The following is a 22,761-nucleotide window of genomic DNA, read 5'->3' on the forward strand; positions in this document are numbered from 1 at the left end:
CATAGAGGCTCAGGGATAAGTTAAACGTATTGGGAAGAAGCGCAGAGAGCTTTATTAGAATCCATGGAATTTAATTAAAGAAACTTTGTAAAAGTACAGGAACCTTCGCCGTGATGGCATAATCGTTGGCTAATTGATATTTTTCCCCTTTCATACGCTCTCAATATCACGCGTGATGTTAAAGCAAAATAGCATGCTTGATATTGATTTTACAAGCTCCTTTGATATTGCGAGACTATTCACAACGTGTAAAGCTGAAGTTGAGAGTTGAATCGGCGCAAAATGATTCCGTTGCACATCGTTTTCTTATAAAGAGAAGGTACAATGATGCTATCTCTTTTTTCTCTTCACCGATGGCAGACATGAAGTGAAAGTACGGTAAAAAGTAAGTAAGTAAGTAAAAATCATAAAACTCAATCTCACCACATTTTGGTGAAATTTACGGTGGATTTGATATTTCGAGCTGCGATATCACAACTTGCAATATCAACCGCAGTGTTTGCTTATTGATTTTTCTCCACGAAAATCAAACGATCTTGTTCTATGGTGAGATGTGATTTTTTGATATTTTCCCTACACTGAACCTTAGATGGATTTTCAATATGTGTTCAATAAAGTTCTCTGAATGTTTTTCAGTTTTCATTATTCTGAACATCAGATACACTTCTTCGCAGAATTCCAAATGTTTTAAAAATTAAGGTATACCTTCAAAACGAATGAAGAGATTCAACCTTGATATGAGACGTTTGCGTGTATCAAATAAATAACTAATAAAAGATGAAAGCCAATCATCAGCGGTGAACAGGCATTTAGTTAAGAAGTTCATATTCGCATCAGAGTGTATTTTAGAAAGTCTGGATACCAAATCCTCCATGTAAAGTCTGGAACGCGCAAAAATTGGTCAACTTCAAATTGGTGTATTTCTGTTAAAATGGCATAAATAAAACCTGAAATGCGGCATTTGGAAGTTGAGTGTATATTCAATGGCTGCTATGATGAGATTTCACCGTTTGCTCTCCAGTTTTCAAAATGACGTCCAAGCAAGAAGAGCAGCGTGTCAAAATTTTGCTCGCGTAGCAAGAGAATCCGACGTTCTCACACGCCAAGTTGGCAAAATTGCTGGATGTGACCAAATAGACCGTGACAAACGTTTTAAAAGTGTTCGGGGAGCGTCTGTCGACCGCCAGGAAGCCTGGAAGCGGTGACAATCGTAATTCGGACGTGGCAGCGACGACGAAGAAGGTGGCGGTGAAATATAAGCGGAATCCTAACCTCTCCATCCGGGACGTCACTGGCAAGCTCAATGTCTCCCATACTACTGTGCAGCGGGCCAAGAAACGAGCCGGGTTGTAGACGTTTAAGAAGATGAAGGCTGTATACGAATCTGCTCACAAAGTTCGACTGTGTCGTCATGGACGACGAAACATATGTGAAGGCGGATTTCAAGCAGCTTCCGGGACAGTAGTTTTATACCCCATCAGGAAAAGGGAAGTTGGCTGAAATTTTCAAAACCATCAAACTATCGAAGTTCCCGAAAAAAAATATCTCGTCTGGCAGGCCACATGCACGTGTGATCTAAAAAGCGGCATTTTCATTACTACGGGAACCATCAATCAAGAGATCTACGTCCAGGAGTGCCTGGAAAAGCGGCTGCTACCATTCCTAAAGCAACATAATAGACCCGTGCTGTTCTGGCCGGACTTGGCGAGCTGCCACTATGGGAAAAAGGCAATCGAGTGGTACGATGCGAACAACGTGGTTGTGGTACCCAAAGACCACAACCCTCCCAACAGCCCAGAACTCCGCCGTATTGAACGGTATTGGGCCTTGGTCAAACGGAATCTAAAAAAAAAAACTAATTAATCCATGGAAAACGAGCAGCAGTTTAAATCTAACTGGCATTCGGCGGCGAATAAGGTCGATGAGACCACTGTGAAAAATTCAATGGAAGGGGTTAAGCTCGGGGTTAAGCGGAAGGCACGGCAGTTCGGATTTGGCAAACCAAAAGAATAAACGAACATTTTTTCCTTTAAATATATGAATTGAACTACCAAAAGAAAAATAAGAAAATTTTTGTGCTATGAATTTTGACTGAAAGAAACGATTTTTTTGTCGACCAATTTTTGCGCATTCCAGTCTTTAATGCAACAATAGATTGCTCCGGTATTTATTTTTTAAATTCTCCAGGGGAGGGCCATGCCCCATCCATCCATATTTCCGCCAATGGCTACAACCCTGCCGAATCAAAACGAACTTTAATTCTACGCTCTGGACAGTTCCTGCTGATCCGTCTGCATCCACGTTGCTCTTTAGATTCATCACCACAGTCAATGTCTAGTTGCTTAATAGGATCGGTTGCCGCTTTTCGATTATGCGGTCTACCTCAACCATCAAGCTTCCAATCAGCGGTGCGCGGTGGCGATCTGCACTGGTACCGATTTAATGCATATTCTTTGCCTTATTTTAGTGCTGCTCTGAAGCATTTGTTTTTGTTTAGTTATTAACTACCCAATTTCCAACTGGGTAAACCGCAGTTAAGCCCCTCGGCACTAGCCATGTGCTTGTATTTCGTATGTGCTCGTGTGGCATATCTACAGCATTTACCGTAGAATGGGATGTACTGGTTTCGGGTGATCTTTTCAAATTGGGGTAGAGGATGTGAAATTTTTGGTTCGATTAGAAGACCTCGTTTTACATTTATTGATAGCTGCGTGAACTCGGAGAATCAATCTGATGTTCTCCCAACCCATACATTGATCGCTACGTGTAACGGTAATGGTTTTGCGCTCGTAGACGGCTCGGCATGTTGGCAATGATGTGCGATGAATGGGTTAACGGAAAGGGGAACGGACGGACGGACGGTTGCACGGTATTCTACGCTATGGCAATGGAGAATCGTACGCTGTTCATACGCAGTTTCAGTCGCGATTCAACCGTTGCACGAGGTAGATCGTTTTCTTGATTCTCATTGCCGTGCCAAGATTCTTAATGGTGACAGAAACGTGTGATTTCATTTATCCTAATACCCACTCACACACACACACACACACACAGGAGTCGGAGTATCATGAGGGAACGATAGCTTAGTGAGAAGTTGAAGTTCAAGAGCTGAGAGTGAGCCACAGTGCGCTCGCGTGAAAATCTGTCATACGACAGTGACGACGACGGTGACGGTGGTTTCAATCTGAAAGGAAATAGGAAAAAAAGGAAGCGTGAGAGAATGTGATTTTTTTATGCGCGGTGAAGGAGAGCAAAATCATACGCAGAGAGCGGATGTGACAAGCCTAGTCGAGTGCCAAAACACGATGATATTTTGCAGAAGTTATACATCGTCGCGAAGTGCGTGCTTTCTTGACATGATTTTCATGTATTAAAAAGTGCTGTGAAAGTTCTATTTAGTGGAATCGATAGAATGAAATCAGTGTTCAGTTAACAGGAAAGAAGTGCAGATATAGAGATCACTGATAGAATACTAATTAGATTATTACAAGATTTCGAGAGAAAATCGATGAAACACTAGGTCAATGTGAGGCGAATATAAAACAAATCAAAAGCAATACAAGCAGTATAAGAGCATCATTTAAGATTGACAGTTACTGCAGTGCCAGAGAATTGCGATTCTAAAACAAGGCCATATCTATCGAAGTATCGTTGTTATACATCACGCAAGTGGTTCGAACGCCACTTGTATAGACCGACACGAAACCGCACGGCACGGCGATGGAGGCAATAATTAGTGCAATAAAGGTAAATACTTAATAATGCTACTGCAGACCACGCAGATGATGGGTATTATAGTATGTGCGGTATGGACGGGGGAAGACAGCAGGTTAACCTCCCCTGGAGGGTTTGACGGACGAATTGTGTACTGTAGGATGTAGAGTGCAGAAATGTGTTGAAACCAGTCAGTGCTTCGCTGAGGGCACCCTGACCACCACCGACAGGACTGTCACTGTGTGATGATAAATTATTGCTCACAAGGGAACGGAACGAAACGGTCACCGCAACAACAATGGGGGAAGGAGCGTTATATGGGGGATGCGGCCGCGTCTGGATCGGCAATTGAAGCCGGAGACCCTTTTATGGCCGGTGATTTGTGGAAGGGCACATGTGCAACCGAATTTGTGATTCATATTCTTGAATTATTGACGAAGAGTTATTGAGAATGAAATGTTTCGCTGGTTAGGTTATCTATAGAGCAGTTCCACGCCAAATGACGAATCGGAAAAACTCGACCTGCTCCGATTTGCATCAAACTTTGCATAATTATTTTCTATGAGTAATGATTCACTTTTTATAGAAAAAATAATTGTTGTTGTTGTTTATTTAAGACTTTTTACATCCAGCGGATGCATTCGTGTCTGTTTCAGTGTTTGAGTGTAATAGCATAGAGTTACCTCTATGCTATTACAGACTAGAAGGTCTCGAAGAAACGTGCTCTACTTTTTGGCTCAGCTCTGGTACTATCTTCGGTCCCAAGCTAATCGATGCACCTCTCGAAGCATAGGAAAATCCACGAACCCCTAATTTTATCTGTCAAACTTTCATAGCGAATCAAAACAAACATAGTGTAGTACTAGAATTTCGACTAGAATGAGGTACGTTAACCGATTTGCTTGGGACCAATAGGCTAGTCAAGTAATTACTTCTCCCTTCTTTAGACCTCCTTCGTAATTTTCTTGCTTCGCTTTGAATCCGTGTCTTCTTCTTGCCTTTTGCGGACATTCTTCTGGTTCGCCTTCTTCATTCGCATCTTTACCTTTTTACATTGATTTCGCTCAGTTACATCATAGAGGTAACTCTAAGACTAGTAGGTCCCGAAGTAACGAGTTCAACTTTTTGGCTCAGCTCTAGTACTATCTTCGGTCCCAAGCTAATCGAGGCACCCCTCGAATCATAGGAAAATCCACGAACCCCTCATTTTATCTGTCATACTTTCATAGCGAATCAAAACAAACATAGTGTAGTACTAGAATTTTGGCTAGAATGGGGTACGTTAATCGATTTGCTTGGGACCAATAGGCTAGTCAAGTAGTGAGCCAATTTAAAATCGTTAATTTTCACTGGTTGGTTACATCACCGACGAACGTTAATACGTTAAACACTACCGCCATCTACTCATCCGATCGCGACATATCATGAGCAAGGACACGAACACACGTAACATTTATGTTGACTTGGTTGGCGTCTCACCTCATTTGACAGATCTGATCGCCCGTTGGACAGATCAAATCGCTCATTTGACAAATCGAATTGCGGACAAACGAAATGCTCCAGTGGCATGTCGGTTCGTCGGTGGCTACATTCCTATTAATCTTCTTCTGCTCGGTCTTCTTATATTTCCTCTCCATCATCTTCTCAGTTGCTACATTTTCTTATGCCATCTTCTTTGTCAGCTTCCATTCTGTTTTCCTTTTCATCTTCTTCCGTTTTCTTCACCACGTTTCATCCGTTCCGTCTTTTGTTTTCCCTTCATCGTCTTCTCAGTTCCTGTTTTTCCTTTAGATTCTTCGATACATATTAACTTCCTGCAGAAACTTCAGCAACTGTTTTTCTTGCCATCGTCGTTGCATAACGCCGGATGTACGCTGGTTGATTCAATATCGTATATCACTCTGGCTGTTTCAAACTTCCTGCAGTGTAAAATCACGTGACGGACATCCACGACAGTCCCACAGCATTTGCAAACCGGTGGTGATGATTTTTTCAGCCACAACTCGTGTGTAAGCCTTGCATGGCCGATGCGCAGTCAAGTGAGCACTCGCTGGTCTGTGGAACTTTGCTGGTCAGTCCACTTTTTGGTTTCGTGTTTAACCACCTGCAACTTGACTTCCATTAATTGCGCCAAGCGTTCTTCCCATAGCAGACGAATGGCATGGTTCAATGCCTTGATGGTATCCTTCCTCGGGATGTCGACGTTGAGTGCTTCGACGGCGAGTCGATCTGCTTCTTCATTGCCAGGGATGCCAGCGTGGCCGAGAATCCAACAAAGTTGTATCGGGCGGTTTCTTAAGGTGATTCATTGTAGATTCCACAAATGACCGCCACGTAGGCAATAGATGCACTTCCACTTCGAATTTTCAATTAAACAAATCTCGGATATCAGTACCCCATTTCGCTTGACATTGCTACTTCATGTATGCTGCAGTGCAGCAAACGTGGAGTAACAATTTAAATGTTGCACGTGTCGCAGAAGCTGATCTGTGTGCACTTAAAGTTTCGAAGTTGTTACGAGAATAAGGATGTCACAGCGAATCACCTTAACAGCCCTTCGATCTCTTGGATCCAGGGATGCTGTGACTTGCCGCTTTCTATGGCCTAAAGGCAACTTTTCGAGTCACACAGGATGACCAATTCGTTCGATGTACCCGTGTTGAGAGCCGATTTGATAGCAAAGGCCTGCTCTATGCAGACTGTCACAGGATAACCCTACACCTACTGCGTTGTCACACTTTGATCCGTCAGTGTAGACAACCGAAGCACGATTGAACCAATTTGAAAGTAATTCCTGTACAATGGGACGCACGTCCCATACAATACGTGGTTTGGGTTCATGCCACGTGCCACCTTCGGTTGGCGAAACGCGCCCGCTCAGCGATGTTCGGGAGTCGTTGATCAACCGTCATAAGACGGTCGGTTGCTCGTTGTACAACTGGAAGGTCGATATTTCTGTGTTCCTTCTCCAGCATACGAATAGCAACACGAGCTAAATCATGAAGAACCAGGAGGTCAAACGGTAAGGTCTCTGCTTCAGCCATAATCGCTGGAATCGGGCTGGTGACTTACGCTCCAGAGGCGAACCGGATCATCCGGTTGTAGACGGGCGCAAGATTTTGAATAACGGAGTCCTTCGCTCTGCTGAGAAGTACAATGCCGCAGAGAAGCCGCGAAGTGATGTTTGCCGAACCGATGCACAAGAAAGAGTCATTTTCATAATTCGTAGCCTAAAGTCGCATGCAGTTTTAACTGTCTTGCAATGTTGTTTGAAAGTCAGTGTCCGGTCGAGAGTAACACCGATAATCTTCAGTAGCGTCGTCTTCGGTACAACCGATCGATGCAGATATTGTAGCTGGGCTCTCGGCGGGCGTTTGGACTGCAATAAAAAATGTTGGATTTTGTTGCAGAGATTCTGAAACCGACGCTTTTAGACCACTTGTAGACAGTTCTCACTGCAGCTTGCAGATCACGATACAGAGGTTGCTCGTTATTCCTCCGTACTACGAGCAAAATATCGTCTGCATACAGGAGTACGGTACTGTATGCGGCACCACTCTGAAGATCGGTTGCACTGCTACCAGGAACAGGGTGACCGACAGTACTGACCCTTGAGGAACGCCGTTCTCCAATGGCATTTCACGCGATGAATGTCCTTCCACAATCAGCTACTTTCGGACGGATTATTGATGTGTAAATCCACATTGTCATTTTTGGTTTCAAACCTCACTTTCTTTCAATAGTTGTGTAGCATGCCCACAGGGCACTGGTTACTTTGTTAATCACATAATCAAGCTGAGCATTCCAATTCAACTTGGCGTCCAAAATAACTCCTAGGTATTTGACCTGTTCACTAAGATGGATCTGCTCTCCTCCAAGATTGAATTCTTTTAGGTTTAGGTTCAATTAACTTTGATGCATTTTTTTAAAAAATCAAAAGCAGTTTTTTTCGACGCATTATTTTAGATTGCATTGCTCGCGTCGTTTTGTGTAAAATATCAAAAGGAATCGAATAGTGCGAGCTTTTTGCAATCTAAAATAATGCGTCGTAAAAAACTGCTTTTGAATTTTTCCAAAAAGCATCAAAGTAAATTGAACCTTAATCTTCCTCTTTCTAGTAAAGGGGATGATTACGACTTTTGGTAGATTATTTCTTAGGCCCTCTTTAATGCACCAAAACTGGGTAAACTTTAGGGCCTCTTGCATTATTTCAGAAATGATAACGTCAAACTTTCCTCTTACTATAACGACTATGTCATCCGCAAAGCCCACAACTTCAAAACCTTTTGCTTCCAGGCTTTTTAGAACATCATCTACAACTAAAGACCACAGCAGTGGTCAGAGAACTCCTCCTTGAGGACAACCTTTTGTTGCCGTTACTGTTATAGATGAGCTACCCAGCCCAGAAGTGATTTCCCATTTTGCAAGCATAGTCTGGATCCAGTTGACGATGCGACTATCGAAGTTAATTGCCTTCATGGCGTAAACCATAGAGGAATAGGATGCGTTATCAAAAGCTCCTTCAATATCCAAGAAAGAGCAGAGTGCAATTTCTTTAACTGAAAGAGATTTTTCAAATTTTGTTACTAAGCTATGGAGAGAAGTAACTGTTGACTTTTCGGATTGATACGTAATCTGAAAATTAGATAATGGATGCGTGAACATGTAAGTTGAATTGATGAATTCTGAATTAGGGTAGCATTTCAATGTTTTACTAACTAGAATAGCAGTTCTGGGTGAACTTTGCTGTTCATCATAGTATAACTTACATGCTTTTATGTCGATACCGTGTATTTTTCCTCTATTGGACAATGGCTCTTGAATGTAATGCCAGGTGATCTTGTTGGTCATGTAAGTATCTTACAATACTTCCAAAAAGGACCAGTGATGAGTATGAATGTAGACAGGATGAAACCAGAGGATAGCCATGAGATTCCCTTCAACGTATGTGAAACGGCACGTTCGGATTGGGAAACAAGTGGTCCTAACGTTCGTCAAGACTCAATCATATTTTTCACAGATCAAAAATTGGAATACGAACAGGTGCAGGAATCTTTGGCCCCTGAACAAATATTTCAGTTGCGATGGGACATTTTCGAACAGTGTTTCAAGCGGAAATTGTAGCCATAAAGGGTGATACGGTCAAAATTTGGTCAATATCAACTTGACGTATTTCATTCAATTTTGCATTTAAAAAACCTGAACACCCCTCATTTTGAAGGTGTGTGTGTGAAGAATGTTGCTCCTATTTTGATTTTGGAATTCACTCTTCAGTTGTCAAAATGCCGTCCAAGCAAGAAGAGCAGCGTATCAAAATTTTGCTCGCGCATCGCGAAAATCCAAGCTACTCGCACGCAAAGTTGGCAAAATCGCTAAAAGTTGCCAAATCAACCGTTACAAATGTAATTAAAGTGTTTGGGGAACGTTTGTCGACAGCCAGGAAGTCTGGATCGGGGAGAAATCGAAAACCGGAAGCCGCTGAGACGACAAAGAGAGTTGCCGGTAGTTTCAAGCGAAACCCTAACCTCTCTCTCCGAGATGCCGCAAATAAGCTGGGTGTATCGTCTACAACCGTGCATCGAGCCAAAAAACGAGCCGGACTATCGACTTACAAGAAGGTAGTGACTCCAAATCGCGATGATAAACAAAATACGACGGCCAAAGCGCGATCCCGGAGGCTGTACACGACGATGCTGACGAAGTTTGACTGCGTGGTAATGGACGACGAAACCTACGTCAAAGCCGACTACAAGCAGCTTCCGGGACAGGAATTTTATACGGAAAAAGGAAGGGGAAAGGTAGCAGATGTTTTCAAGCACATGAAACTGTCAAAGTTCGCAAAGAAATATCTGGTTTGGCAAGCCATCTGTACCTGTGGCTTGAAAAGCAGCATTTTCATAGCTTCCGGGACTGTCAACCAAGAAATTTACGTGAAAGAGTGTTTGAATAAACGTCTGCTGCCTTTCCTGAAGAAACACGGTTGTTCCGTACTGTTTTGGCCGGATTTGGCATCTTGCCATTACGGTAAAAAGGCCATGGAGTGGTACGCCGCCAACAACGTGCAGGTGGTTCCCAAGGACAAGAACCCTCCCAACACGCCAGAGCTCCGCCCAATTGAGAAATACTGGGCTATTGTCAAGCGGAACCTAAAGAAGACCAAAAAAACTGCTAAGGGCGAGCAGCAGTTCAAAGCAAACTGGCTTTCTGCGGCGAAGAAGGTGGACAAGGTGGCTGTACAAAATCTGATGGCAGGGGTCAAGCGTAAGGCCCGGCAATTGAACTTGAAAAAGAAATTTAATTTGATTTTTTAAATAAACGATTTCACCGATTTACACGCGTTTTCCCTTGACCAAATTTTGACCGTATCACCCTTTACTTGAATGTGTACATGTTTGTCTGAGGAGGAAATACAGATGTGCAAATATGTATATTTTGTCTGATAGTCAAGCAACGCTGAAAGCACTGAGTGCTTACAAATGTACATCAAAGATCGTCTGGGAATGTATTCTCTCGCTTCGGCAACTGTGTCAACGGAACTCAGTAAACTTATATTGGGTACCAGAACACTGTGGCATTGAAGGGAATGAGAGGACAGACGACCTAGGAAATTTAGTTTCCAATTCACAGTTTTATGGCCCAGAACCATACTGTGGAATATCATACTGTTCGGTAAAAATGAAACTCAAGTGCTGGGAAGAGCAAAGGGTGATGGCCAATTGGATGACTGTAACAAACTGCAACCAGTCGAAAAGATTTATAACTTCTAATATAATATACACCAAAAAGCTCTTAGAGCTCAATAAAAGAGCTCTTAGTATATATAGTTGTGTTCAATATAATAGCAGCGCATGCCGTATTATTTTGAACAATTTTACCTAGTGTCTCACTTTCTGGCAGGTGCTTCCAAAAATTTGGTATTTTGTAATCGTAAAATTGAACATAGCGCCCATGCATTAATTATGTCACGCTAAATCGAGGAAATATTTACCCCCCCCCCCTATAGTCACGTTTTTCCTATACCTAATGCATTGCTTGTCTCAAAATCTTAGACACCCCCCCTCCCCCCTTAGAGCGTGACATAATATATGCATCAACCCATATTTGTAATTCTGTGGCGAACGTTTCAGCTCAATTGATCTTAAGAGAACAAAGTTACAACTTGTCAAAGTTGACCTAGTAACTGGGCACTGTCCTAGTAGATATAACATTGGTCGGGTTCAGAGTGATATCTGTCGTTTCTGTAATTTGGAACGTGAAACCTCGGAACATCTGCCCTGCAGTTGTGGTGCATTACACAAGCGTAGATCTAAATTTGTTGGAAGTATTAGCTTGCAACCTAGTGAAATTTGGTCTGCAAATCCTGGAAAGCTAGTTGGTTTTAGAAACTATATTATACCGGACTGGGAAAAGATGTGTCCAAGGAATTAGCATTCCACTCGTTAAATAGTGGTCGGTTTGCTTGATACAAACAGAAAATAGAGGTACCACAAAAGTTCAAATAATGGACGCAGTGGTTTTACTCCCCTCCCCAACAAAAAAAAAAGTAATGTTATTAGGGCTACATGCTGCTTCGAACACCATTTCTTCGAATGCGGTCAATGCAATGAAAATAAAACGTATTGCTTAATAAATATGTTGTTTTCTATCTATTTCTTTGCCTACAAGTTTTATGTTGATTAGTTTAAAATCATTTGCGCTAAATGACCGGAATGACCGGCTTTATGGGTATGAAGCGAATCGATGTTCAGCTCGACGAAGGGATACAAACCCCCGGTGTAGCATTTATAAGACGGGTACCAGGTCGTTTTAAGACCTCCCTTAGCTAGGTCGATAAATGTGCAGCTATAAAGCCACACCATGCTGGATGCAACTGGGTTTGATTCCCGGTTCGGTCAAAGAATTTTTCGGTTTGAAAAAGTTTTAATTGATATAAAACTTGCCACACAGTAATAGTACCAATGCAATAATGGCTCAATTAACAAATGTGGAAGTGCTCAAAGACCACTAAGTGTAGAGCCGGGGTAATTTCCCAGTAGGGACGTAATATAGCCAGAGAAGAAGAGAGATCAGGTCGTTATACCATTTATTGTATAGGCTTCATCGTATATCATGTCATCTCATTGGTAATTCCTTTCACTCGCATTTGATCTTTGTTTACAGTTTTCTTTACTACTGAACATTGATAGAGTGGTTATAAATATGAATTCCCCGCGATAGCGAGAGAACCCCCTCTGAACCCCTCTGTAACATTAACCATTCGCGAAGCGGTGAATTATTGCTCGTCGTGTTTATTGCATCGAGCAGTATTTACATTAAGGGGAACCGCATGAAGAAAAAAAATCCAATTGAATGTTTGCAGTGAATTTATGCAAGACTCGGACTAACAATTTGATGTTGATATAATATTTCAATATTTCTAGAAAAATCAAATTGAAGAACAAAACAAAAATTACGCGTTTTGATCATAGGAGCATGTTTGTGTCAGGTGGTAAGTTCCCTAATAATAAATACCATAAACGAACGATAACCCACATGATAGAACTATTCCTCAATTGGTTTGGATGATACTCCGAAGACGTCGTTAAACAAATTAACCATATTCATTTTATTAGGGTTGTCAATTATTGCAAATTCAAAGAAACTTTAACATTCTCAAGTATCAATGTTTACCAAGGCGACCTTCGGTTGGCGTGAAACGGGCATGCAAAGTGTGTATGCCCTTTTCACATATTGTTCTTGAATCTGGGTTTTATAAGGGTTCTGTAGACTATGATCTAGACTAGTAGAATGCTTTCAATACGCTATAAAGCTTGAAATGTTACTTGGGATTGCAACCGACAGCTTCATTTGACGCAAAAAGCTATAGCAATACCCAAGAAAAACAATCCGTGTCATTTCACTATCGATCATCCGCCTGTTCTAACACCAGGTCAATGTCTTTTCAATCAATACCTTGTCTCTGGTTTATTTTTTGTTTCGATCCGACGTTTGCAACCGGTCAATTGAGGAAATTCCTCTAATTACTACTTTACGTAACGGGCAACGATTATCTCCGTTTGTAGTTAACCGTCGTCGTCGACAAATCAACGTAGGGGTAGACGGGGTAATATCGCCATCCGAGGCAAAATTAGAATCACATATTTTATATTTTTATAAACTGCTCATACTGCTTACAAGAATGATCATAAGATGCAACTTTCCAAAATTTATTTAGAAATTTTCAATAACCTATCAACAAGCTGATAATTTGACTATCGAAAAAAATCCTTTTATTTGTAATAAGACTAAGTTGGACAGCGAACCAAGAAAACCGGGAAATATTCGGCAATTTGAAAAGTAGCCGGGAAAACCGGGATAAAACCGGGAATTCGACGGGAGCACCGAGGAAAAAAATAATTAACTTTAAAATACCCCAATAAACATTGAGAGTTGAGTAAGAGCTTGAGCTTATTCATGCAAAAATATGCTTTTTCATCTATTAAATGGCTTATTCAGCTCTTAATTAGTTCAAATTGTTTGTTGCCTGGTTGGGATGGTCACTCAAATTATAGACCGATTTATTTGTCATCATCATGATTATAGTGTACTCAAAAAAGTCCACACGTCTGATCGAAGTGTTTAAACACTTGATTGTTCATATGCAAAATTTCAAATATTTTAGTGTCACGTTGATTTCGAAACTTTTAAATGTTGCAAATCTTTCTCTATCAATGCAAGTGCATTGCACAGTGAATCATACTACTGTTCAAAACAGATGGATTTGAAGTGTTTTGCATTGCAATGCTTGTTATGCAATGGAAACATTGAAAACATGAGTTATGACTTTATACTTATCAACTACCCTCATATATGAGAACAATCGTATCCCAGCGAGATCGAACGAAGACAACTGAAGCAGCACACTCCATCAGTCCAGGATCAATTCCCAAATCAGACCCATTAAAAAAAAGGCTTGTGAATATGCTCTGTCTTCTGGCAGCTTTGTTTATATATTTGTCGATTTAATTTTGAAGTTGGCAAAGTAGAAGTCGATAAAGTAGAATATTGTACGCGTATTGTGCATAAGCGAACCCCATACGTATCAATATATTGACGCGAAGGGGAATTATTGACAATAATATTGATGATGTGAACACATAAATATTGTCAATACCAATGTATTGACGTCAGTATAGAATGTATTGACAATACAATTATTGTCAATAAAAGCAACCGTGTAAGGTCCACTATAGACTCCGAGTATGTCACAATTCGTACCAATAGTGTATAGGCATTAGATTCACACGTGCAATGGATGTGTTTCACAATAAGTGCAAAATTAAGTGTGAGGCATATGATGATGACGTGTGGATTTTTTTGAGTGCGTTCTAGCACCGGCAACAGACATAAAAATTTGATGTTGAGCAGGGCCATGTTTGCTATAAATGAACACATGATGTAATGCTCGCGTAACTTTAGAAAAGGATCTGTCAACTTTTATAAACAACTTGTTAGTAAACACGGCACCACTATCGGGAAGAGGAGAATTTTCCCTACCCGATGGTGCTGTTTGTTTGCGTGCACATATTTCGGTTCGCGCGTAAAGGGCTTAACAAGTTTTGTGTACAAAAGGTGATAGGCCATTTTTAAATGTTACGTAAGCATTATTCATGTGTTCATTTTTAGTAAACACGGCACTGTCGTGTCAACGTCAAATTTGTTTGTGCAGTTCATTCCGTTGTCAATTGTGCAGGAACCTAAAAGTAGTTAAAGCGAGTCAAAGTACTTTTCATTTACTTGTGTGCAATTTGTATGGGATTTTATACTAGCTTTCTACCCAAAAGTAAGTTAGTTGTAACCAGAAGTAGGTAAATATTATTAAACTCACCATTCGGTTCTCATACTTTATTACCCCTGTTGGGTAATTAGCCCTCTAGTTAAAGTATGGACGACTGTAACCACAAAACTGAAAAAAGCTGTTCCAATCGAGCAAGCGGTGCATTTTGACGGTTCGATTGGAACAACTTTTGACAAGCGTCCATACTTTTACCACAGGCAAACAGACATAACACATTGAATATTTCTTACAATAAAACATCGTCGCTAAAACATTACCGCCATCTGTTGAGTACACTATGGTGGGTAGTACGCAGAACAGATGGCGGTAGTGTGTACTACCAACTACGATACTTTTAAATTTACCGTTAAATGCTTGTTCGATGGACAAGTTGCGAGTGTTATGCTTGTTTGTCTGTGCTTATACTGCGGGGCTTTACTGTTGAGTGGTTTTGCTCTAGGGGCAAGCCAGCTGTACCCAAAGTTAATATTTTTGCTCCGAGTAAATTTGAGTAACTCCTAATTACTCAACAATGATCAAAGTAGTCTGGCCTTATAGACATCAACAAATACAAATCACAGTGTAAATAAACATTATGTGTCAGAGGAGAAGGAGAATTTTAATTTTTTGTATTGATTTCTTGATACAAATCGTAATTTAATCAATTGGATTCATTCACAGCATGAAATCTAAGCGAAATCTAAGAACTTTGCTTTGAAGGGAAATAAGGTAAAAATTCCATATCCGAAGATGGCATAACATGAAAATGTATCCGTATCATCCGGAAAGACGTGCTTTATGAGGCCTTCATGTGCTTGGAAAATCATGTCTGCATGTCTACAATTGCAAATTGCATCATTTCAAATAAGAATGAATAAGGTGAGAATTAAAGATGGATGAGAGCTTGATTTGGTTTTATGGCAACATAAAATTTTAAATATTATTTTTCTATTAATCTCGGGTCGAACTTAGTGGAAAATAGAAATGCCTATAGATATTTTTTTCAGAAAATCATGACAACCAGTATTATTTTCTGACTTCTCTAAATGCCCAAGTATTATTGCAGAACTATAAGGTTACTGCCTCAAAGTTCTGCATTAATTCTTGGGCATTCAGACAAAAGTCAGAGAATACTATTACAAAGTAGGAGTCGTAACTTTGATGCCTTTCGAAGATTCAAACTGTGGTTAATTTAACCAAATGTACTTCGACAAATTTATCATATTTTGAATCTGCAAATGCTATGGTCAACGTTGACCGATAACAACCTGCACTAGATTCGGATGAAAACGGCTAACAAAGGATTGGCACGAAGCAGTAGGAAGGTCATGGGATCTATCTATGGATGGTTATCCAGTGTAAACCACCGACAAACTGACATGAAACTTAAACTTAACTCTTGATCGAGAATCCATAACAGCCGATTCAAATGTGCAGCGATCCCATCTGTCAAAACCATAGAAATATTCATCTAGATAAAAATAATTTGTCCGAAATAGATTAGACACGAACCAACTCATAAATTTTGTACGCGTGTTCGTGGCTTGGATAAATATTTTCCGCGAACACGGCGGCAGATGTCAGTTTTGTGCTTTGATCAGAAATTTCTTTGTAATTTGTATGATCATTCATGTCGGTTTGTGGGTGTATAAACCACCATTTTCTCTCTTTATTTATACAGCTATTCCCCTACGACGCCCACATTTATCAGGAATCACCTTTCGACAATGGGAAGGTGCAGATTTTAGAAATATTTATCACCGTTGAACGTATTTCTTTGACAGTTGGGGAATAAACACAGCAAGGTTGCTGTGTTGCCGTGCATCCCATATTGAGCAACTCGAGTTATTCAGAGTTGCTCAAAATTAACTTAAATATTACTCATGATCAAAAGCTGTCTTACCCCCAGGTTTTGCTCCTCCATTTTTGACAACATTAGAAGAAGAAAAGGAGACTAGTCAAAAGTAGGAAAAAGTGAACTGGTCGTTGGGTTCTATTTTCTTACCTTGTACACTAGCACCCTCCCAAGCATTCATTTGCAACCGGGGTACACAGTTGCCAGATATACCGATTTATCGGTTTTTAAACTGATTGTTGAAATTGGTACAGATAAGGTTTCTTGGAATACTGATTTTTTAGATTTTATACCGATTTTTTTAAATATTCAAAACGATTATTGTCCGCCCGTGCTGAACTGTCAGAGAAAACTAATGTGAGAGACTTTATCTTTTTGAATATCCCAAATTTTTTGAGTCTGCTATACACATATGCTTGATATTCTTTCGACTAATTTTTCGATTTACTCACCTTTTTTGGCTACCCATGAATCAAGCAACATCTGATGACTCATTAAGGAAATTCTTGGGAATCGGTGAAAAAATGGGTCCATCAAAATGTTCATCTTTTATCTTGCTGAAGTTTATTTAATATTCCCGTAGAAGCTTGTTCCAACTTTCCTCTGAAATTTTCATTCACCATACCCCGTAAATTATTTTCCGCTTCATACCAGAAAGTTATTTCGACTTCCTTTCTTCTGGTTTCACTAGAAAGGTTCTCCGTCTTCTTCCACCTTTGTTTTTCAACTTCCCCGGGACTTCAAGGATGCTTTTAAGCGTGTTATTGCAATTACATTAGCTTCAAGAAAATTGCAGGAACTTTTAAGAAGATCTGAAACTTCTGAAAAGTCTAAAATTTAGTGTAAGTTTAAATATCTGTAAGGGTAAGCTACAACAAATTAAGAACAGGTTAATTATATTCAGTTAAACCCGGGAACCCGGGAATTTCAAGAAAGTTCAGAGGACTCCAATGAACCTAAGGAAGCACCAAAAATAGTTTGGAAACGTAACAAGTCCCAAGAATTTCAGGAAAATTTAATAGCTTCGGGACAGTTTCATTTGTATCAGAAGAATTTGGAAAGCTTTATGCAAGCTTTGAAAACATCAGAGCAGATCATATAATTTCTATAAAATTGCTGAAACATTAAATGAGCTCTGAGAAACTCAGGGTATTTTTGAAATATTCAACAAATTTCCGAGAGGTTCATGACAATTTTGGAAATAATTTTAAGGGAAGGTATGTGCTTTTAAATTGTTGAATTGTTAAAACCATGCTAACCATTTAAAATTTCAGGTAGGTAGATGACGTCTGTTTCGACTTGTCATTGATGGTTTTTATTTTTTTTTTAAAAGCTAGACTGCTTTGATCGGTTTTTAATCAATTATGAGTTGCTCAAATTTACTCGCTGTGAAACTATTTGCTCTGAGTACAGCTGACTTGCCCCTTGGTCTCAACTGCTTGTTGTGTTGTTCCTTCAAAACAAAACATTTGAACTGTCAAATTAACCGGGTTGCCAAACATCTAATTTTTCACAAATAAACAAAGTTAGATCGATGACAAGCACTCGGAGAAAATATAAATGTGTAGAGTGACCGTGACCACTAGACTGATGCAAAATTTGAAATTTTCGCTCCACAGTGCTCAAACGGTTCCAAATTGAACTCATTCAGTAAGAAACTGACTTGGCACAAACCATTTGAAGTTTATATGGGAATTACTATGGAAAAACCATAATTTCAGTTCATATCTATCTTTAAATTCACTTGTTCACTCTACTTTAAAAAATGACAGCTGAGCTTGTTGAAAATTTTCTCAGCTACAATTTTGTTGAAGACCACTTTTCGATCAAATGTAAGGATGATTCAAGTCACTGATGTCTTATGATTATGCTCAATCAACTTTTCAGCAGGCAACATTGGTGTTTATGGCGCATAGAATAGAGGACAGAAATCATGGCTACTATGTCACACTGCATAATACAGTGTTGCCCACAATACAGTTGCTTAATCTTGCCTTAAGATTATCAATCTCTTAAACAATTAATAACTATTTAATTTGACGTTTGGCTGAAAAACAATTTTCTACAAAATTGTAGCCGATAAAAATTCCCATAAGAATAGCAATAGAATTTGTTAACAGTACAATATGTAAAAAGGCTAGAAGGCAACGAACAAAAAGTTTTGTTTTCCCATAGTCATTTCCATATAAACTTCAAATGGTTTGTGCCAATTCAGTTTCTTATCAAATGAGTTTAAACTTTCGTAGGTTAATCAGGGCCCAATTTGAAACCGTTTGAACACTGTGGAGCGAAAATTTCAAATTTTGCATCAGTCTAGTGACCACCCCTTGCTACAAAGTTACCTACGACAATTAAAATGTCAACAACTTTCAGAAAATTACTAAACTATTTGCTATATAGCATATTTTTTGTTAATATTGGCTTACTATTATTTATTTCGTCAAGCCAGTGTAGACTACATACTACCATAGAGGTAACTCTAAGACTAGAAAGTTCCGAAGAAACGTGCTCAACTTTTTGGCTCAGCTCGGGTACTCTCTTCGGTCCCAAGCTAATCGATTCACCCCTCGAAACATAGGAAAATCCACTAACCCCCCATTTTATCTGTCAAACTTTCATAGCGAATCAAAACAAACATAGTGTAGTACTAGAATTTCGACTAGAATGGGGTACGTTAATCGTATTGATTGTTGATACTACTACATAGTTAACTACTCATAACTTCCGTAAATGAATTTATAAACTATTTTTCGAATTGATGTAGTTAAACAGGGCCCTATATTACAGTTGATGGAATAATTCGTCAATACTATCAAAATTATGGACGATTTGCTTGTGTTTGTGTTATTGTATTAGCCAATCATTCTATAACTCGATTGTCCCTTCAATATAGACGGTGTGAAAAAGTTACGTTAAAAAAAAATCAAAATGCAATACATTTAATTGCATCAATGCGTAGGTATTAGAAAAGGCATGAAAGAACTAGGGTAGACAATGTTTCAATATACATTGAAATTTTTTGACATATAAAACTAAGGTCAACCGTTTTGCCCCGTCTACCCCTACCTACGTATAGGCAACGATGTCGCTTCGGCGCGAATTTATTTTCGTAACCGCCGCCGGTTTATTGCTCCGAGAGTTCACGGAAGCAAAAAATAGCACCAACTCAAATATATTCACATTGTGCCGATTACATACACCTGAATGGGTAGGGTGGCAAAAATAGGTTCCTACCGTTCCTACCTAGCACAAGCGAATAGTAAAAAGACAGACATAGTAAACAAAGAGAGAACGAGAGAGAGAGAGAGAGAGAAGTGAGCGATAACTACCACGAGTAGTTGGTTTGTTTACTATAACGGTTACTACGCGCGGTTGCAGTTGGATTGCAATGCACAAACAGTCCAAGTGGGCGCTGTGTTCTTTGATTGTCATTCAGGGTCGCCAGCCTACTGAGGTCGTTTTACTAAAGTTGAATGATATTTTTATTTGCATTTCATTTACGTTTCTCACGCAAACACATATGAGTTGTTAGATTGATGTTTGAAACATAGGATAGTGTTGAGTCTGCATCACTTACTCCTCGAACAGCTTCTTCATCACGAGATAGAACGAGTAAGTGGTTTGAACGGCCTGAAATGGAACAAAGAGCCGTTAGTCAGCACATATTCAATGAACTTTTGCTTTTTTTGTGTACCTTGCCAAATTGTTCGATGCTCACATAGTAGAAACGGAGGGCGGTGATGCCAACGATTTTCTGAGCCTGAACGGACATGAGTAGCACTTTCTTCTGTGCGGTGATGGGGGCATCGTACCAACGACAGCTGTAGATATCGTGTGCTATAGATTCGCTCTGATGGCGGTGAGATTATTTAATGTTTGATAAAAATAATTCATTTAGTAGCAATGAGCAATTTAGCTTACCACCTCAGTCAGCTCTGATGCGAAGAAAGAATACGCCAACATTTCTACAGCAATGACTTCACATAGGATTAGAGTAGTAAAAGCTCTCATGTTACCAATGCTCTAGAGGAGATAATGAAACCAAAGCTTATCGTTAATTTAGTAGCCCATATTGTTGCATTATTATTACCATGGTGATGTAGAAGATAAGTAGACACCACACGAGTACACATCCCACAAATTGAGCTAGTAAGATAAGATTGATCGAATCCTCGAGCAGTTCAGCACATCTGGGAAACAGATAAGTCTGAAACTGTTGTTACCTCTAATAACCTCACTCACCTAAGAGCCACATAATGGGCTTTAATGACGTTGTCCTGAGCGTGCTGCAAACGCGACCCTCCAACCGTGATTGAACTGTCCAGTAGTCGAATGCGTTCGGAAACTAATCTAAACATAAGTGATACGTATTTAATCAGACTAAAGTACAGCATGGACTTAACGCCCAGAAAAGTTGCACTGCAGAAAAGCAGCGGTCCCATCAATAACTGGACGATGACATAATGCCACACGTTGTAATGGCTCAGGAAGGGAATTCTGCGAGGATAATTATTGAAAGCAACACGTTTCATATGCATTGAAATCTTGAGCATACTCATTGTGAAAGTTGAAGTACATCGGCTCGGTCGAGTTGTTCCTCGTGAAGTATTTGTGGAAGGCCAACGTAGCGGGAGCTACGATATAAACGGTGGCATTCAATACGGTGTAGACTAAGTAGAACCTGCATATTTTTCGAACATATAAATTTGTTTTCACTATTGCCTCTCGATACTCTGGGGGTTGATTTGGTCCACAGCCTAAAAAAGAACTTCTCAAATCACTTGATATTAAGAAAAAAGCAGCAACAATGTTCTACATTCGGCGAAAGTGGTTTTCAAAGTTTCAATCAACAGCATAAGCTTTGGCAGCTTCCATACGTAGGCGATAAATGGTGGATACATCATTGCGACGAATACCAACTCCCCGAACTGTCGGATCAGGGTATGAATATCGCTCGTATCCAAGTAGGCGATCACCGGTAGCAAGCGTAGGAAGATATGACAGAAGAATAATCCATACAATCCAAACAGGCGGCGCCGATCGCCCCAGGCACGGAACAGTTTGAGCAGGCGAATCACCAGAGGAAACACTTCTTCCAAACTTCCAAAGTGCGCCAATTTGCGCAAAGTGGCCATCGTTGCTTTCTTTTTGAGAATGTTTGAAAAATCTTAGTGCACTGCTAGAGTGGAACTAATGAGAGGATACTTTCTTTCACCGTTTTATATCTGCTCATCTGAAGATGATGCTATGGAGGAAAATGTTGCGTGTGGGATAATCATACAGCTGTTGCTTACTTGAGAAGGTGAGCTTTATGGTTTCGTGTGGTCATTGATAATTTCACGACCAATCAGTGTGATGTACTCATTGAATGATTTTGTTTGTTTGGGTATCACATTACCTCTCAGACAGACAAATTATACGTCTGCAGTGGTGTACCATGTTGTCTCGACGTCATGAATGACTTTATGCATTTAGATAGTTCAAAGGTCACTAAGTGTGTCATCGATTTCGTTTTTCAACTAGGCTTAAATTTCGTCTATTTTGCACCCATTGACTGTTTTCGGCAACCGAAATTTAAACTTTAAATCCACTGTTTGTTTTCACACAAAAACACTTCGATGAATAAATTTAACCAATTCCACTAGCGTGCACAGGAATTTTGTTAAGGAGGAGCAACTTTTTTTTCTATGGTGCATTTAATCTGGGGATGGGGAGTACTTCAAAGTGCCGTCCATCCACCACTGTTTCCCTACTGTTCAATTTAGCTAATTCTATTATTTTTTTGCACCTGTAGGGTATTATATGCTGTTATAGTTACACTTTACTATTACCATTGCGAGTCCGTTCAACTTGATCATTTTCAGCGAGAATTGTAATTCTATTTTTTCAAATTTTGACTTTAATGCCAAAGCTAATAGGATCATTAAAAAGGTTTAAAATACACAGCAAAAAATAATTTTGATATCACGTCAAAGTGGATGCACTACAATCATGTCGAAAATATGGTGTAATATTACTTGCTAAAAAGGACAAAATTATCATTAATACAATGCATGAACTGACATTACGCTGCTTTTACTGCATTTGTTTATTTATGTGGTCATAAAAATTACATGAAATTTTCGACATGATTGTAGTGCATCCACTTTGATGTGATATAAAAATTATTTTTTTGCTGTGTATATGTAACGATTGGAACAAAAGCGCACAAAACTATTTTGACAAGCGAGTACAGGATTGTTAACGGAATGACCGCCAGTCGGGGTGACAGGAAATAATGCCGAACATTCAACATGTTTTAAAGATGATATAAAGGACAATCCTGAACTTATTGCAACGCACAGAAACAGCTGTAACTTTTTAACCACGATAACAA

At 39.7% G+C, this 22,761-nt stretch overlaps 1 protein-coding gene across 1 annotated transcript in view; it reads left to right on the plus strand.

The window, feature by feature from the left end:
- The first annotated feature begins 2,979 nt into the window (after positions 1–2,979).
- The window catches only part of LOC135715289 (1-acyl-sn-glycerol-3-phosphate acyltransferase alpha-like), a 46,665-nt gene continuing 26,883 nt past the window's right edge, over positions 2,980–22,761 (plus strand). The window contains exon 1 of the mRNA XM_065238626.1: positions 2,980–3,747. Coding sequence (XP_065094698.1) covers positions 3,721–3,747 — 27 coding nt within the window. The 5' untranslated portion in view covers positions 2,980–3,720. The remainder of the gene's footprint in view (positions 3,748–22,761) is intronic.

This window comes from Ochlerotatus camptorhynchus, unplaced genomic scaffold (assembly GCF_037179485.1).
Source record: "Ochlerotatus camptorhynchus isolate MF236.1 unplaced genomic scaffold, CSIRO-AGI_Acam_v1.1 ptg000045l, whole genome shotgun sequence".
Taxonomy (NCBI): Eukaryota; Metazoa; Arthropoda; class Insecta; order Diptera; family Culicidae; genus Ochlerotatus; species Ochlerotatus camptorhynchus.